This window comes from Mesitornis unicolor, unplaced genomic scaffold (assembly GCF_000695765.1).
Source record: "Mesitornis unicolor isolate BGI_N332 unplaced genomic scaffold, ASM69576v1 scaffold7842, whole genome shotgun sequence".
NCBI classification, from domain to species: domain Eukaryota; kingdom Metazoa; phylum Chordata; class Aves; order Mesitornithiformes; family Mesitornithidae; genus Mesitornis; species Mesitornis unicolor.
Genome location: NW_010171171.1, coordinates 234,977 through 254,024, shown reverse-complemented (window position 1 = coordinate 254,024; position 19,048 = coordinate 234,977). Strand labels below are relative to the sequence as shown.

General features: G+C 45.3%; 1 protein-coding gene across 6 annotated transcripts in view; it reads left to right on the top strand.

The window, feature by feature from the left end:
* Positions 1-2,283: 2,283 nt before the first annotated feature.
* The window catches only part of FOXP1 (forkhead box P1), a 69,924-nt gene continuing 53,159 nt past the window's right edge, over positions 2,284-19,048 (top strand). For 3 of the 6 annotated variants that reach the window (XM_010179950.1, XM_010179947.1, XM_010179949.1), the window contains exons 1-4: positions 2,284-2,424; positions 3,458-3,547; positions 8,771-8,924; positions 14,813-15,017. In XM_010179950.1, the coding sequence (XP_010178252.1) occupies positions 2,305-2,424; positions 3,458-3,547; positions 8,771-8,924; positions 14,813-15,017 (569 nt within the window). In that variant the 5' untranslated portion in view covers positions 2,284-2,304. Of the gene's footprint in view, positions 2,425-3,457; positions 3,548-8,764; positions 8,925-14,812; positions 15,018-19,048 lie in introns of all 6 variants that reach the window. The other 3 variants (XM_010179951.1, XM_010179948.1, XM_010179946.1) reach the window with 3 other exon arrangements.

Here is a 19,048-nt window from a genome sequence, read left to right as displayed (position 1 = left end):
ATAAAATATATACACACATATTTACTTTTTTCTTGGCGGTTAAGTGCTTCTGTTCTAGCAAAGCGTGTGCAGCGAGGAGATTGTTCACAGGAAGGTACATGGCCAGTTTTCAAAGGTAGGGCCAAATCCTTAGATTTATCCCAAGATAAACACGCAGAAGAGCCATGGAAGTGAATGGGAGTTGTCTCTGCATAGCTGCCGGCAGAATGCGGCCCTTCGAATTAATCACCGATGTGTAGGGTTTACAGCACCCCACCCTATTCCTGTCTGTATCCCTGCTTGTCGTCATAAATCTGACTGAAGAGTATTTGTGTTGTCTGTCTTCCAAGAAGGGCACAGCAAACATACTTGAACATGCTTCCTCTCCTGTTTGCTCGCTCCAACTGCAGTGCAAGGCAGTCCAAACCCGAGGGTAAAGTAAGCTCCTCTGGGGATGAGGATAACGAAGGTGAGTCACGCTCCGGGGCAAAGAGAGCCATGGCAGGATCTCATCAAATAATTTTCTACTCCCAGAAAAGTTTCTAAAAGACTCTGGATTACGATGCTGTGAATTAATGGGGTTGCCCATCCCGATGGCTCGGTGTCCTGGGAGGCGGTGACACAGCGCGGTGGCCAGTGGTGGCTTCCCCATGGGCGCGGGCAGGCGGCAACGGGCGCTGCCTTTGGTGGGGCTGGCGCTGGACCCGTCGTGAAATCCCCGCTTGGCTGTGTTAGCCCAGGCCTGGATCCCATCGGAGGGGTGGGAAGACGCAGGGGACCTGGCGGTGGCTGTGTTAATGTGGGATGTTAACGCCTGAGCCTTGGCTGGGCATTGCTCACCCCGATGTTTTCGATGCGGCGCCCGGCCCTGGCAGACAACACGTACACAACAACACGGGAGACGTGCGGTGTGCCTGCCTCTGACCTTCAGGAACCATTTTTAGTTCATCAAAATTAGTGATGCTGAGAAATCAGGACATCAGTGCATAATGACTGTGAAATTAGGAATGAGAGCTTGCTATGCAAATGACAGGACAAATCATGTGAAAAAGTCAAGATAAACTGCATATTAAGACATTATGTTACATAAAATTAATACTGCATTTCTCTCCTGCTTACTACTACAGGGGAAGATTTTTTTTCCAGCTCCTTTATCTTCTGATCAGCTATTGTCTGCTGATTTTTTAAAAAGTGGTGCACAGAAAAAGTGCTAAACATATTACTACCTTTTACTGTAATACATGAGATGACAGGAGATCCTTTTTAGCAAAGTATATCCTTTACTGCTTTTAGTTTTGTGCTGTCACGTATTTGATTTGAAACTATAGAAAAGTAAGGTGCTTCAGTATTACCGTGAAAACTCATAAGGGTTTTGTCTTTTCCTCTATTGTTTTTTTTTTCCTCCTTTTCTTTTTCTTTTTTGGGGTGGTGGGTAGAGGGGTGGGTTTCTAGGGAAATAGTCTTCTTGCATTACTAGGGCTGACAAAATGGTTCTCGTGTAGTCTGCAAATTAAACACAAGTGCAGTGATTATTTTGAATAGCTAAATTACATTCTAGAAAGCTTGCAGAATTCATAGCATTGTCATTAGGTATCCGCTTGAATACAATTTGTGTAACCTTGGCCAAGACAGCCTGTCATTTTAATGTCAGTGTTTTATCTGAACAAGACATCATCCTTTCAGATGCAGTGTACAGGTTCCTTGCAAAGATGCCCGTGCAGAAACGTGTTAACAGTTGCAAATATGAAATGCTATCAAGTTCATCACTGTAGCTGTTTGTCACCGAAATGTCATGGAAAGCGGCTTTTAATGGTATCTCACATAATATGAGAGAATTGAAGACATCTGTATGCTGGGTGAATATGGAATGGTAAAGACATCGTGGTAGGGCCTTTCTGTTCAAATTGCATGGAGCCTGGTGCTGGTACTCACATCGCTGAGCCTTCCTCCATTATCCTAAAAACCTGGGTCTAGATCCCCTCAGCGCGGGATACCCGGCTGGTGGATTTCTGTATGGAGGCAGAGGCTTTTGGGGAGGGAAAGGACCCGGTCGATGCTTTCTTGTGGAAATAACTACACTTGAACAGGGTTTACCGTATTGCGTGCTGTCAAGAATTCCCATTGCAATGATGTTTTGCAAAAGGGGAATTTAGTCACCAGGAAAATGTGGTCGGTACCTCTGTGCCTGCTGCGGTGGGCGGCGAGGGCTCTGGCCTCCAGGACCCTGCCGAAGGTGCAGGGATGGCAGGGGGCGCGTTGGGGCTGTGGCGATGCTCTCTGACCCCTCTTTGCTCTCTTGCACTGCAGGTCCCAGTGTCGGTGGCTATGATGACACCTCAAGTGATCACTCCCCAGCAAATGCAGCAGATCCTCCAGCAACAAGTGCTAACTCCCCAGCAGCTCCAAGTCCTGCTCCAGCAGCAGCAGGCACTCATGCTTCAACAGGTAATTGTTTCCTTAGCAGCCACTCAGGTGGCCCCTGCGGGTACCCGAGGGCTTCGCCTCCCAAAAAATGTTCCCGAGGAAAGAGGCTGCCACTCTCTGAGGTCGCACCTCGGAGCAGCCGTGCTCTGGGATGAACCGACTGCTCTTTTGTTTTTAATTCTGGAAATAGCTACTGGAAACACATCCAGGGAGCAGCGCTAGGAGTGTTTCCAAGATCAGCTAAATAACACAGATGCATATTTAAGTGTCAGGACTTCGGCAGATGTCCCTGTTGCTTTTTGCCTGCATCCCCCAGAAAGCGTGGTGTGCCCTGGCTGATCCAAGACAGCAGGGCAATACTTCCCACTTTAGACCTCGTTATGTCCACCTGGTGCTGCAAAGGACTGTGGGAAAGATGGCAGTAAAAGTGAAGAGCTTTGCAGGCTGATTTTTGCTGTGCACTGTTTCTCACAGCCCATGGTCCTTTTTCAGCTGAAAGTTGGCCACCGACAAGCCCCAAAGCTTTGTTACCATGGGGTATGGCACAGTGGGGGCTCACAAATTCCAGAGGGGTGTCAGCACCCACCCCGGCCCAGCTTTGCGTGCTCCCTTCTGCCCGTACCGCAGCCCTGCCTGCACGGGGAGGAGGAGAGGGTTTCCCGGGATGTCTGTGCATGTGTGGAACAACACTTCCTACAGACAAACCCTATCATTTAGAAAGCATGTGTGTTTCACAACAGAGATTCGCCAGGCTTTCTCAGCAAGGGCATTTTGGCTTTGTTGTTACAATCAAAGGTCATTCCTTGCCTTATTTTAATTAGTTTGTGTAGAAAATGGTATGTTTTTCATCAGTTCATTTTGGAGATTACTTTTCAAACGATAATGCCAAGAATAGTCAGTGTGCACTGAATTTATTGTCGAGTTTCAAACTAAAGGTCAGACCATTACAGATAAAAGGATGCTATTTTTCAAATCACAGTTTGTGTATTACACCAAAAGGGACACTGAATTGGCTCTCCACTTTGTTACTTACCATCTTTCCTTTTCTTTGTAGCAGCAGCTTCAAGAGTTTTATAAGAAACAACAGGAACAGTTGCAGCTTCAACTTTTACAGCAACAACATGCTGGAAAACAGCCTAAAGAGGTACAGACAATACCCATTTTACTCTCAAACCGCGGATCCCCGGGGACTGTCTAGTGGCTATTAAACTGTCATTCATCTTATAAATGATTGCACAACTGAGCTGACTCTATCGGGTCTCAGCTTTCAGATGGAGAGTTATTGTCCTGTTTTCCCCCCGTATTTTCCTCTGCTTTCCATTTGCTTGCTGCCACATATTTTATAGCAGGGGCCTGTGCCTTGGTGTTCGGTGTGAGTGCTGGAGCGAGCATCTCGACTTGTATCTGGGGAGAGCACTTTCTGGGAGTTAGTTATGTTGTGAAGGGGAGGGGGCAAGGCAGCAGGCCCAGGTACGGCGCTGGGCTCTCAGACCAGTACAAAACGCTGCGAGACGGTGAGTTTGGGCTTGCAGTTTGCAACTGGAGAGGTTCTGGTTGCTTGTTCCTCTCAGCATGGGGTTAACAGGAGGGACCGCGCTGGGGCAGCATCAGTGGCAGCACCGAGATGCAGAGGTGACGTGATGGCAGGGGACATTGCTCTGGTGCCACTGTGGTTCAGGCCAGGCCAGGGAGGTTTCTACCCATCCTTAAAATACGCTTTCCTTTCAAAATACCTATCACATCCTAAACTTTGTTGGCTTTGGTGTGCTTAGATGTGATTTTACTGTAATGACGCTTATTTTAAGGTGCCGGGGTCACCCCTCTGGTCTCAAGGAGTTTGAGACTCCCGTGTTTAATCTGCCATGGGCGCAGGCTCAGGTGGATCCTAGAAAGCCGCCTCTCGCGGTGTGATGTCCTGCGATAGCGGCAGAGCTCGTGCGTCACTTTGCGAGTGGCGCCGCTCGCAGCGCGCACCAATTCCCACCCGCGCCCCCCGTGTCCCCCCCGCCTTGAAATTTCGGCAAATGGTGCCACCTTGCCAAGTTTTCAACCCAGAGTGAATTTTTCCAGCTGAGTTATAAACCCCTGCAAATAGGGGGGTTTATAATGGAAACGCTGACACAACCTTAACCATGGCGCGCTTACGGGCGCCACTATAATAAAAAGGGAACAGATTAAAAAGTGTCTAAAATGTAAATCTAAAGGACTAACAGTAATTAAAATGGAAATGGCACAGGGAGGGAAGGCATGTAATTGTGAGATATCACTGTGCAGAATGCTCTCAGCTTTGTTTTGCTGGCTGTTTTTCTAATTCAGTAGGGCTTACTCATCAGTGGCAGTTCAATGCGCGTTAATGACTCTGGGATGCAGGCATCACTCTGGACAAAGAAATGATTATTGTGCGGTCAAAAGAAGTTCAAAGACAAGAAGGGAATTTCAGTTTTTTCCTTGGAGATCCACATTCAAGAGCATATAAATTAAGCCAAATGTTAAAAACCACAGTCTGAAAGCTGACTTCAAAGTCACAACTCTCTAATTAATGAACTGCGAGCTTCAGTTTGGACAAGTCGTGGTTTGATGCGCCCATAAATCAACATGACAGGTCTGTTTCACAGCCTCAGACAGCGCTTGTCATTGAGTCACATCAGATGTAAACACAGCAGAAAAAAGAGGGAATATGAAGGAGGTGCAATTGATCAACAGAATTGGTAAAAACCCACTTTTGAAACGCATTATGCATGATCACAGGAAATGGCGATAGCCTCAAGAGGCTTTCTCCTTCTGCTGTTGCTTTTTTGAATCAGATTTCTAACAGCCTTCAAAAGGGAGAATAAGAATTATGGAGCTTCTCCCCTGTGGCTGGCAGGCAATAACCCCCTGTTGTTATTTTGTGCTTCTTTCTTTTCAAAGGCGTCAAAATTTAGTTTTTTAAAGATCTTTAACTCTATATTTGAAGACAAACAATAAAGGGCTGCCACTGTCATTCTTATCAGTTACCAGGGATTGTATTTTTTCTTTCTGTTGCCACTTCTTATTAACCTCTTATTTGGTCTATTAGACATAGTTTTGAATGCAAGCCTGCATGCTGGGAGAACATGAAAGTTCAGATGAGCTCAGAGGGCAGATAAAGAAATTTGAAGGGGAAAGTTACACAGCAGAATGAACGATAAAAGTTAACTCTTCTAAATTGCTGTTGTCAGACAGGAGAGCATCTCAGACACAAAGATGAGGGCTTGGAGCTTAAAGGAAAAAATACTTTGTGTTAAAAACGACGAGAAGGGAAGTGAGACAATGTGGTGGCATTTCAGTGTCTAACACCCTGATTTACTGTGCTCACACTTCTGATATTACACTGTCGAAAGCAACAATAAGAAAGGGCTCCTTCCTGTTTCAAGAAGAGCATTTTAACACTGGAGCTGGTAGGAGAATGAGGGGCCTGAGTCCTTTCAGCTTTCTTAGGGTTTTTTGGGGATGTTTTTGCTGATGGCTTCAGCAGAGGCCCGTTCCAAGGATGCATTTCATCCCATGGGTCTGTTCAGCCCCATTTTTCCTGCCTTAAAGAGGTGGTTCTTGCTAAATCAGCATGCAGGCCATGGCCTTTTATGGTTTTTATTTATTTACCCCTCACTCCCGTACAAAAAAACTGGCTGTCAGGGCACATGGCAAGCAGTGCCGTGGTGGGGACCGTGGCTGCCGCATTGGTGCCTTGGCAGAGGGAAGAGGCTCATTCACATCTTGTGTCCCCCAAATGGTTCTGTCAGCCCCTGCTCCAATGTACCCTTGTAAAAGAGGAAAACACAACAGATCCCTCAAGCCCCGCTGGTAAAAGGGATGTGACCCCCCAAGCAGGATAGCAGACGGATCCCAGTATGGTTTCTGTGGTGTTACTCAAGGGTTGCACGCTGTAGCAGAGGCTGAGCAGTGCCCGTGCTCGATGGCAAGAGGTGCCAGGGTGAGATCTCAGCCCTGTGCCCCTGGCAAAGTGAGGGCTCCCCAAGGCAAAGGGGGGTGTTGGAGAGGGATCCCGCTCACGCTGGATGGAGCGGGTTGTTTTCGGAGCAGGGCCGTTTGTCCTCGGGCAGTTGTGACAGTTTATGTTAGGCAGTAGGGAGTAACCGAAGAAAGGAAAACAGACCTTTGACAGCAGCTTTAGGGAGGGGATCAAAAATGCAAGTTTTATCAGGATATTTCAGCATTTTAACGCTGACTACTGACCTGACAACAGGACTGCACCGAGACCTTTTTTGTATGCATTCAATTGTGAGAAGTAAACAAACTGCCTTGTATCCTGTGTTTGGTAACTGGGTGGGGAGCGCAGTTTGGCAACGGGTCTTGCTTTTAAATTCTTTCTTGGACAATGGGCCTTGTATACTTTTATATCCTGGCTTTTCAAAGTAGGGAGCGTTCAAGAGCTTTTCTTAGGATAGCTGAGAAGACAACCAAGCGGGCATCAGTCAATTTGTGTAAAGGGTTTTTAAAAAAAGAATAGTGCTAACTTTACACTCAGATGGCAAATAGGTAAAAGCCAGCTTATTGTAACTGGATTTTTACATAGTACCATTATATAGAAAAATATATATTAATGGATATATAAAAATTAATATTTATGGAAGCAAACATTGACTGTTGCTGGGACTTGCTGTTGCAAACAGCTGAACGAGTGGATCTGTCTGAGCAAGCAAAGAAATGAAAACTCTCCGAGTTTCAGAATATCCCAACACAGATTCATTTAGCTGTGTTCTTGAAGTCCTAGGTTTTCTTTGGAAATAAAGACAAATTGACTTTATAAATAAGAGGAGTAGACTGTCAGTGCAGCCGTGGGGTGCAGTTGGTTGCAGTGCTAAGGGCGATGGTGGGAGCTGAGCCCTGTTGGGTGTCCGTGGGTCCGGCCCCTGCAGCCCCGGGGGTTTTTTCCCCACTCCACGCCATCAGGGAACGGGGCCAGGGCTCCTCTGGCTCGGTGTCAAGGGACGGTGACAAAAACCTTGGAGTCTGGCTGGGGTTTGTTTGTGAAAGTGCAGAGTTTTGCAAGAGTTAAATTTTCTTTCCGTAATTGTTAGCCATAATGTGTGTAAGACCTCCACCTTGATACGATTCCTAGCAGATTAGGGATATTAGATAATTTCCTTCTATTTATTGTACCACTGCGCCGTATTATCTTTCTATCACTCAGATAATTACTAAGGAAATCTACATTAATTTTTTTTGGCTAGCACAAGGAACTGCTAAACACTGGCATGATGTATTGATGTTTTACACAACAAAAGTTTTCCTCCTGTCATTGTACAATAAATAAAAAGATATTTATCAAAACGCAAAGCCTTTCATGGATTTTAAAGAACAAAGCAAATAAAACACAAGATGAGCATGGAAGCAAAACCTAGAGGCTTCCTTAACTGAACAGAATTAAGGACTCTGAAGCCTGGAGTACTGTACACATTAAACACTCACATTCAAGTAAGATGTTGTTTGCTAAATTATGAATGTGTGTAATTAAAATCTAGTGGCTGTTTCTATGAAAGATTTACAATGTTATTTCATCGTTTGTCATGGCTAATTAACAATATTAGATGAAGTTTTTCTTCTTCAAAGGTCTGATTTTTTCTCATTTATTTATGTCAGAAGTGATAAACAGAGTAGTTAAAAGCTTCTCCGGGTACAGCAGTGAGAAAAGCAACATGTTCTCTTACACCTCGAAGGTTCAGGGTTCACGTCCCTGTGGAGTAAAGCAACTCCATCTTCCTTCTAGTGAGAATAATTAAAATTTTCAAAGTGCAGAACTAGCAGCCTTAAATACAGCACGGAATAATTCTGAACAAGTATGGTGGGGCTTGATGGATGAGTAGGAGAGAGTAAGTATAAAATGCCATAAAAGAAGCCAGTTGTATTGCCTTAGTAATTGAGACAGCCCTTGCATGAGCAAACAGTGTGGGGTTGTTCTCCGTTAGGGCTGGGTACGATGTGATGGGGTGGTGCGATTCTCACGTTGTACCTTTCTTTGCCTCAAAAGTGACCCAGGATGTTCACCGCTTTTGGCAGCGGTTGGTTTGCCCCCCACTGCAACACGGCCCCGTGGAGCAGTGTGGGGTGGTGGTGTGGGCCAGGAAACACCACATGCATTTTGATGAGGGTGGCAGGGGGGATATAGGTGGATGAAAGTCTCCACTGGAGGTGCAAATCGACTGCAGCCCCGTGGTTAGCTCCAGCACCTAAGTGTGCCTCGGGGTCTTTGACAGGGGGTGGTGGGCTCACCTCGATACCGGTTGCAGACAGGAGTTAGTGTGTTGAGAAAAGGAGCCTCATAAATCTCTGTTACTGCTTTTGACAAACGCGCATTGTTTGTGATTTTGTTCTTTTCCAGCCCCAGCAGCAGCAGGTGGCTACGCAGCAGTTGGCCTTTCAGCAGCAGCTCCTACAGATGCAGCAGTTGCAGCAGCAGCACCTCCTGTCTTTGCAGCGTCAGGGGCTGCTGACGATCCAGCCTGGCCAGCCTACTCTGCCCTTGCAACCCCTTGCACAAGGTAGGTGAAGGGTTTGGGAGCTGGCAAAGCAACAGCACACACACACACACACACACACACACACACACACACACACAGAGCTGTCACTAAGGAAGAGAAAGATATCTCAGAAAAAATCCCAGAAAAACCCTGACAGACAGGGTGGGCGTTATAAAGATCATTTTTGAGAAGGGCAGCTCTGAAATCGTGGACCACTCTGGCTAGGGAGGCAGACAGTTTGGAGTTTGGACTCAGTTTGCACAAATATAGCTGGTGTGGCGAGTTAGAAGCTGCTGCTTGTACTAATCTGAGCTTGAAATCCTTCACAGGAGGCGTCCTAATCGATTCTTGGTGCTGGGTTCATGGCTAAGGATAGGGAGAGCGCAGCTTTTCCTTATTTAATGTGCCATTTGGGCCCGTTCTGGTTGCAGCCTGGCGCAGAGGAGCTCTGATCTGTGCTGCCACACTGTAGAAATCTGATTGCCCTTTGCTGCGGCTGAGAGGGAGAGGTGTCAGCATCTCCTCTCCATGCCTGTTTACACGGCCTGCATTTCACAGCTTCATTCCTCCCTCTACACTGCGGCGAATTGGAATTAACTCCGTTTAATTTTAATGGTGTTATTGACAATTAGATCCTCCTACATCTTCATTCGCTCTGCAAGAAGTCACTCCTTTCCCGAAATCCCTGTTTGTTTATCGTTTTAAAGCTACCGATACACTGAAGGCAACAACTACTTAGATCACAGTACTTTTGACAGTGATCATAACCTGGGGTTTTTATTCTCCCTTTTCGTCTTTCACCTGAATTTGTTTTTATTTTAAACTGAGTTTGTCTGCAAGCCTTGGGACTACTTTACCAGCCTTGCCTTGGTGATGAAGGCAGATTGCTCAAACTTGGCGTGGCTCAGGGAGGACCAGACCTTTCAACCACGATGCTGGTATTTCTGAATAATCATGCTTTTTCCTTCCCTTGCCCCGTAATAAATTTAAACATCTGCCTCAACAACTTGAGTCAGCTCAGGTTGAATGATTTGGGCTCTTCCAAACAGCCTTAGGGCTGCTACTGGTTGCTGAGCCCTATAACGAGTTTACATTCAGGTCAGTTAAATGGGGGGAACTACTGGTTGCTGAGCCCTATAACGAGTTTACGTTCAGCTCAGTTAAGTGGGGGGAGACAGGACAAAATTACTTCTGTTTTTTACCCTCCTTTTTTGTGTGTAGCTGCCAAAAGGAGAGTGAGGTGGCCAGTGAATATTGGTGTTTTTGGGGACCTGACACTGTCCCCTGCAAGGCTGGGTTAGGCTTTACGGTACCCAGAGCTGGGCACCCATGGGCCTGGCTGGGAGCTGCAGGACCAGGCTGGGGGGCAGTGGTCGGGCACCAGTGATGCTTGGTGTGATGGGGAGAAGACACAAAGCGAGTCCAGGAAGAAGGGCATGTAGACAAAATGCCATCTATACTTGCCAAATGTTGTAACGTGCATTAATTACACTCCAGATTTATTGTTGGAAGCATCCCAGGCTGTTCCCACACCCCCACCGGACTCCAGCTTCAACCTTTCTAATTTTTCCCACAGCTCCTATACCATTAAGTTGGCTCGGTAAGGTTCATTGTACAGTACATCAGTTAAGCTGTCCAAAGGAGGGCAATTGGGCAGTGACAAGACACGCTCATGTGTAATGCGAAAGAAATGAATGTGGTGATGCATGAAGTGTAATCTGTGCGGTAACACGTCGGAGACACCAGTAGGTAATTCAGCAGTCGTGGCATTGATTGATATGGTTAGCAGGGCAGTGTAACTATTAGTCCCCGCAAAGGAGCCTGTTTCAAACCAAAGGGGTGCCGGCATGCGCGCCAGAGACGACAGCGACATGAGCAGGAAGGGCTGGTTCTGATGGGGGCGGCTGGAGCTGGGGTCGGCGGCAGGAGGACGGAGCAACCTGAGAATTGGGCAGGTTGTGGTACAGCAGTGGTGTCTTATTTTTTTTTATCAGAGAGACGATGGCTTAAAACTGATGTCATTATGAGGTTTAAATCAACTTTCTGCTTGCTTGAACATGGTCACCTGGGTATGGAGGTACAAGGACACAAAGAGGTTGAGCAACTCTGTTTGTCTTTGAGCCGGTGATACCTGGGGTTGGGAAATTGAGTTCCACGAGCAGTCATCTGTCACCTGTCCCCACAACATACATTTTTTAAACCTGCGCCTACATTTTCTTTCATAATGAAGGGGACTCGTTGTCCTGAAAAATGCAATGAAGAGCCAGGGCTATAGTTTAAAATAATTGGTAATGGACACTTCTTATTTAAAAAAAAAATGACATCTATCACGCCCTTTTGTTTTCAGAACGGTTTGCGAGACTGAGACAAATACTGTAAATGTGATATTAAAAAAAAGTAAAATCATCCCTCTGGTAAATGCAGCTATGAATTTGGTTACGAGCATTTTGCTTTTATTCTTAAGTATCTGTAATAGTAATAAATGTTTCTAAGGAGAGAATGCTACTTCAGAAGTGATTTTTTTAATGTTTTTAGAACTAATACATTGTTTAAAGCTGTATTTTAGTTTCATTTTAGGTTTTAGTGCTCGCCTATTGTCTTACACAAAATAGCACATCCTTTAATGCTATATTTGTGTAATCCTTGCCGCTTTGTATTTAGACACGTCTATAATCTCGATTTTACATCTGTACGTAGTGGCAATTTAAAAATAAACCGCATTTCAGCAGTGTTCCGAGCTGCAAGAGATCTTTAGCATCTGCAAAATGAGACTGCAGATCGCACTTCAGATCAGCAGTGGGTGAAAATAACGGGACTGAGACGTCTGGGTGCCCGATGGCTCCCGCGGGTTGGGCAGTTTCGGGTCTGGATCCCGTTCCGGGTACAGAGGAAGTCGCGGCCCCGGCAGCAGCGATCTCGGGTAATGGCAGCGCAGTTCTGGGAATCCGGCTTAAAATTTAGCTCTGGCTGTTAAAACGAAACTGTTAAATGGCAAATTGCATAATTTATTGCGAGTGTTCGTGGGTCTATTTGACTTGCTTTTACCATTTGTTCTGTTATTTTATTTAACCATTTTGCCGAATGAGTAATGAGCAGACCTTTCAGCTGCCCAGCTTGACAGGCTGGTTAGAAATTCTCCCCAGAATCATTCGAAAAGATCTATATTTAGGGAAGGGTTTTTTTAAATTTTATTTATTAATCAAGTGATGTCAATGATGTGGTCACTCTGAAGCGATGGGTTTTGTGCAGATGTCTGTGACATCACAGTTAACCCTTTAAATTCATGTCACCCAGCTCAAAATCATCATCCTTATCTCCAGCACTTCCCCCTTGCACGCAATTGGGTGTATCTTATTTTTATTTCAACATGTGGCATAGTTGTTAGTGTTAATATGAGTTACACTTGTATAGGAAGTTAGACCAAACCCCTTGGCTTTTATAGAGGATGTGCAGCGAGGTATCAGTATTGTGTGTATATTTATTTTAATGGCTGTAGCACTCGCATGCCTTTCCTTGGGATAAAGCATTGGTAGATCCAAGAATGACCGGGAAGAGAGGAGAGTGGGTGCCAGCCTGTCTCTAATTATAAACCTGCGGAAATCTGGGTAAGGCAAAAAACAAGGGCAAAAAAAGAAAATAATAAATAAATAAAAGTCAGTTATTCTTTCCCTGTTTGCTTATTCTGGAAAATAAAGGTAGGTGTCGACTCCTGGGTCCCGTACCGATATGTTCTCATCACCAGACAAGTCTGTTCACCGTTGTTTCAGTGGAGTACGCAGGGTGCGAGGGTCAGGCGCGCTGCAGGTAATTGTGGTGCGCAGACAGCCCTGTCAGGCGCTGTAAAAATGCATGCCGCGCTGTCACCTCGCAAGGTGTTTGAAAATAATAGCCCCGGTATGGGAAAACAGGACACCGGCTTGTGTACTGACCTTTCTCTTTGTTTAATTCGCTCAGAGGTTTGATTTCAGGGGACAAGTAATAATTGAATATGCCTAATAACTAAATGCTCATCTGGGACAGAATCCATCAAAATATAATTGGCATTTGGGCCTGATGAAAGGAAAATGACGTGGCTGTGGAGAGGCGGATGTGTCCTAAGAATATCTGATCGCTTAATGTATAAATTGAAGCCTCTCTCATAATATATATTAATTGCAGATACTTAAGGATTGTAGCATTTTTTGTAGTGAACCGTTACCAGAGACCAACTGTTTTTGTTAATGCTACTCTCGGAAAGGCGGGGAAGGTTATTGGTCTGTCGTGCAATAATTTACTCCTCTTTGATATGCAAACGATCCACGGTGAATATAAAAAAATCCTATCAGACTCATTTCACAGTTCTTAACCACTTAGATTCTCTGGAGTCTATCGCCTCATTAGACCAGTGCTCTCCAAAGCTGGCATAATTAAAATCTTTAACAGTTTAGCAAAGTAAAGATGTTTGGCTGATCACGTTGAGATGATTATCTATCCATTGTATTCTAAATGACAAAAATAAATTAAATTTAGACCTTGGCATTTTTTATTATGTGTTTCAAATGAATATAATGCACACTGCCTCTCTTTTTTTTATTATTATTATTTCAGTACCTTCGGTTTGGTGTGCGAGCTGCTGCTGTGCGCTCAGCAAATGGCAGGTTTCCTTCGGATGGTGCTGAGACAATGAACCACCATCCCCACGCTGCTCTGGGAGCACAGCGATGGGAAACCTCCTTAAAAACACACGCGCTGCCTTTTATTATCGTTTTTGCCCTGAATTTTTAAGTGATGCGTCTCTACCGCTGATTTTTTCCAGTGGCCTTCTCTGAGGGAGCTCTGGAATAGGCTTCAATGAGAGGAATCTGATGGGTTTGATGACGTCAAATCAGGCTTTATCCAGACAACCACGTCACACTGAGGCGCTCGGTCCCCTTCAAGCCATCGCTTTGGAGTTTGCAGAGTTTCCACTGGCCGTGCTTGGTGGATGTGGTGTCCTAGGCCTGGTGTCCATTTGGGCACAATGGAAAAAACACTTTATTTTTATTATTATTGTTATTTCTCAAAGCTTATTTTATGTTTTCGTTTTACTTTTGAATGGCTCATTAGCATCGATCTAAGAAATGACAGTAATAATAGTGTTACTTGTATAGAAAGTTACACAGTTTTTCAGTAGACACATCCATCAATTAAGTGAGCAGTTCGAGAAACCAAAATTAATGAGAAAGATAGGTGTGTTAATGAAATAATCATAGTATAATCAATTTGACTGTTAAAATTTGAAAAGCATTTCAGGAAGACAATATGAATTCATAATTTATGTCTAAAAGTGATTAATAAAAACTGTATTTAATAACAAAGCTATTTGTCATCATTTAAAACTTAAGCACAAAATTAGTCACATTGTGGTTCCTGTTGTCATAATAATAAAGCTGAGGGTTGTTTTTTTTTTCCAAAGACCTTCCTTTCATTTAAAAACAGGTTAGGAAGTACTCACTTGCCTTAAAATAAATAATTAAAATAAGTAGTAGGTTTTTACAAAGTTTAATTTCTAGCCCGTGAACACCTTCACTGTCAGCCTTTCTGTGAGCTTGGGACTCTGTAATTTTAATTACAAGAAATAACAGTAATGAACATGGGGTTTGAGGTGGGGGTCCTGTTGTGTGGACCCCCCTGCCCCACACATTTTACATTACATTGGTATAACAGGCGTTAACCAGAGAATCCAGCAGAGACATGTGGTGCTCAGCGCTAGGCTTGAGTTATTAATACAAAAATACATGCACAAAAACACACACACACACACACACACACACACACACACACACAAAACTAACACTCGGCTTTGTTTACTGACTCTCTGATTTAATTACTGTTTGAAGACGGCCGAATTAGCTGTTAATTGATTTAATTATCCAATTTGTTTGTTGCAGGCATGATTCCAACAGAGCTGCAGCAGCTCTGGAAGGAAGTGACGGGCTCGCACACGGCGGAGGAGGCCGCCAGCAACAACCACAGCAGCCTGGACCTGTCCGCCACCTGCGTCTCCTCCTCCGCGCCCTCAAAGACCTCCTTAATCCTCAACCCGCACGCCTCCACTAACGGACAGCTATCGGTCCACACTCCGAAACGGGAGAGGTAGGTGCCCGTGGGGTTTCCACCCATGAGCGTCTCGAAACGATGGCCAAATTGTTGGGAGCGGTGGCCAACCGCCCTGGCCTGGGTTTTGTCCTTTGCGTCTCGCTCGGGCTGGTTTTGGCGGGGGTGAATGGAGTCTCCATTGGGCAGAATGTGCTCCTTTTGTTCAGATCTTTATGGCCTGTTAATTGGATCAATGCGGGCACAATTAGCTAATTAGGAGTGCATTGGATAAGCGTGTTGGGGAAGTATGAAGAGCGTGAGCTGGTGTTTTTGAGTTTCGCATCCTGGGTGGTGTTGCTCTTGATGGGCTTTGAGCGCGCAGGGTGGAGGTGAGGAAAACAATCTGTGGTCAGGACAGGCTGTTTTACCACTGCTTTTTCTGCCAAATTTCAATGCCCCATCTCATCTAACACGTTTGCCTTGTTTTACTCTGTATTTACCTGCTTTCACAAGACAGGATAGGCTGGAGTTCACCGGGTTTCTCTAAAACAAAGCGGGTGTTTTTAAGTGCTGATAAAATTAGCTAACTGGTGTTGTTTGGCTTTTAAAAGCATGAGTTAATTTATACTTGCTAGGCTCGCATTGTTAAAAGAAATGGCTTAAATCAGGGGTTGTCTGTTGACGTGCCTCTCGGTGCGGGCTCTGCTTTCTTCCAGAGGATGCTTTATTGCGGGTTTGTTTCTTTACATCCCCAGATCTCACTGAGGCGTGTCTAGCAACATAACTTTTGCTTACCGTGAGATAAGATGGGCCCAGGAGCTGAGGCTGTGGGTGCCACCGCCTGCTGCAGCCTCAGCATCGCTGAGGAGGAGGAGGAAGGGTCTCTGGGAGCAGGAGCAGCGTGGGTGCAGCGGGGAGGGCAGTGGTACTTTGCATTCAGGAGAGTCCCTTTCCCCATCGAGAAACGTTACGGCAGACACGAGCGAGAGCTGGGCTTTATGGAAACTGATGGCTTTGTCTTTCCGTGCTCCTTTCATTCATTAGAAAGAGGATAATGGAATTTTTAAGCCATAGAGTTTATATTTCTGATGGTCTGAAAGTAGATTGATAGGGAAGCTGTATAAATACCTCTTACATCTTTCCGATATTAAGAAAATAGTGCTGTTGGGAATAGATAGGTTTTAAAGGAGAGCACACCCACCGCTGAAAGAAGTGCTGTGTGTGTAAGGCGTCATTTTATATCCATCGCAAGGACGTGTGGGGGAACATCGGCAAATACATTTATAATGCATGCGAGTGTCAAGGACAGGGTTTTCATGAAGACTTACATGGGATACTTAAAACAATTGGATGTTTATTAAACAATTAAATTCCCTTTTGCTGCATATAGGGCTGAACAAGATGAGTTTGAGTTTTCAATAAATTTTTTATCTGTGTTTTTCTTACCAAGTATATAAAACAAAAACCCTTGCAGTGAAATGGATCTCCTTTCACTGCAGACAGGCAGGTGCTGGCTGCTAATGGCAGTCTGACCGAGGACACACTGTGCCGCTGCTGTTCAGTTTGAAACGCGGCAGCAATACAGGAATCTGTTCTGATGTGAGGATCTTCTCTATGTCCACTGTCGATCAGAACTGGAAATCGATGTGTCTGGGTCCTGTAATTGTGGCCTGGAGGTAACTGGGACCTATAAGGAAGGCAATACCCGTGTTTCAGTAGTAAAGTTCCAAATAAATTAAGTAGGAAGGCATAAACATGCTGTGGTATCATTTGAGACCCTATGGGTTAGAAAACTTAAAATCCTCAGTGGTTGAATTGACAGCTGTGTTGTTAAAACTTGCCGTAATACTTTCCTTGCGCATCTACCGAGTTCTCTACCGAAATGCAAAAATTGGTATATTTAGGAATACAAATAAGAGAGCTACAGCCTTGGTTTTATCTTGCCTCTGCTTGGTACATCAAGGTTTACGCCATCCATTTGCCGCAGTGATTGAATTACATCTCTGTCCGTAAGTAGAGCAGGAGACTCCGCACAGGAGAATGCCCACTGATGCACTTAAGGGTTTTGTTGCAGTCTCATCAGGCACCGTGGTGCCTGCCTGGATTTCATGTGACACAGAAACTCCTCTGGCTGAGATGCGTTGCGCTGGCTTCCTTTCTAGAAGGGAATTTATCTGCGGGCAGGGTGCTCGGGGCGGTGAGGAAAGAGGAGCTGTTCTCTGCTGTCAGATTTATACTGGAAAGCCCTCAGAAGGTGAAATTTTAGCATACTTTAAAAAGAGAGAGCGCAGGCACGTGCAGGGGTTTGGTTGCTTTTTGATTGCAAAGGTTATAACTAGAAAGAAATCCCAGGTCTGGCTGGAGCGTGGCTCTGCTGGACTTGGAGTGAAATCCCTGTTCATTCTTGCTCCCAGCTGGTTTACCACAGCTCAGCTTGCAAATCCAAGGGGGCCTGTGGAGGTGGTCCCTAACCACCAAGGGGGCTGTGGGAAGGGCTCGTGTGGGAGGTACCGGCCCTGCCACCTCCCATCACACAAGTCCACGGATTGGGCTGGCCAGGGCAGGTTTTTTGGGTTGTGGCTCTTTCATTCTGCCCCTTCTGTGCAACTGGCTGTTAGCTTTGGCCTGATACAACCAAGAGCTGTTTAGTTAGATTTAAACAACAATAAAAAGCACATAGTAAAAGCTGTAAGTGTCCTAACAGTTAAGCACAGCCACATCATAACGACTGCCCAGCAGCCATAAATAATCATATCCAGGTAACATTAACTTTTAGGGTGTGCTGTAAAGCTGTTTCCCCCCCTTCCTCTTGGGCTTTTGAGAAGGGAGTGGGCTGCAAGAGGCAGGTTGGTTATGTGGGAGTTACTATCATCGCTGGCACATGTAATGGGATAGTTTGGGCCGGGCTTTATGGGGCTCCTGATCCCACAGGTCAAGTTGCGAGGCCGCTCGAGACCCACAAGATGGGAGGCGCTCGGCCGCCTGCAGCGGGGGCACCTGCCCAAAAGTCATTGGGGGAGCGGCAGCTCTGCCGGATGCCTTGGGTTAAAGCACGTTTTGGTTGCAAACACGGGGTTTAAAAATAGCAGGAGAAATAGCCAGGGGCTGTTCCGTGTGCCCGTGCGTTGCTGTGCCACGAGCCCAGGTTGTGCTCAGGGAAGCTTTGGTCCTGCATGGGCTGCAGGGATGCGGTGCTGGTGTCGGTGGTGATGCTGTGGGGCTGTAAGTGATGACAGAAGCTTTCCTGTATGGCAAAAAGGCAGGGGGGTGTCCAGAGCCACCCCAGGACGCTTGAAAAGCAAAACTGAGCTCAAAAGCAGGAGGCAGCCTCTGCTCCTGGGCAGGGAGCATCGTGGTGCTGCTCTGGGTTCTGCGTGGCTTTCATAGGAATGAAACAATCCTAGCCATAAATAAGGGGTTAATGCTTTCATTCACTTGGGCTTTAAATGTATATTACATCTATGCTTTTGTCCCGCATTTCTCCCAGTTTCTGTAAGTAGCAGCAGCAGCAGCTCTGGGGTTTGGTGCACAGCAATCTGTTAAGGAGATAAATAATCTGCTTTGGCATGACACTCCTACTCTCCTCTTTAATTTGTCTTACACAAGGAAAATTATAATTAAATCATTCAGGGTAAACCCTTGAGTGTAGAGAAGGAAAAAACACACTTTGGTAAAGATTGCCAATAGAGACCAACTTCCCTGTTGTGCTGTGCAGAGACATTTATCAATATTCAGCACTATTAAAGAGAGAACATTTCGTGTGATTTGTGAGGCGGATGCCAAAGCTCAAATCAAGGCTTGTTAAGATCCTTTCCCCATGCAATCATGGGCATTCAGCATCATTAGAATTCAGCACTGACTGTGTGTTTCATGCTTTGATTTTACTCAGACAATTTAATAATGTTTATTGTGCTGATTATATATATAAATTCACTCAATGCAATAAACATACCTCAGTCATCAGTACCCTAAGGGAAATATTTAGTTATAGATACTTGTATTCACTCAGGATAAGCGAAAGTGAGACCATCAACCAGCATGCAAACCGCTCATCATCTTATCAGCATTTGGGTTTCTTCCATAACGAG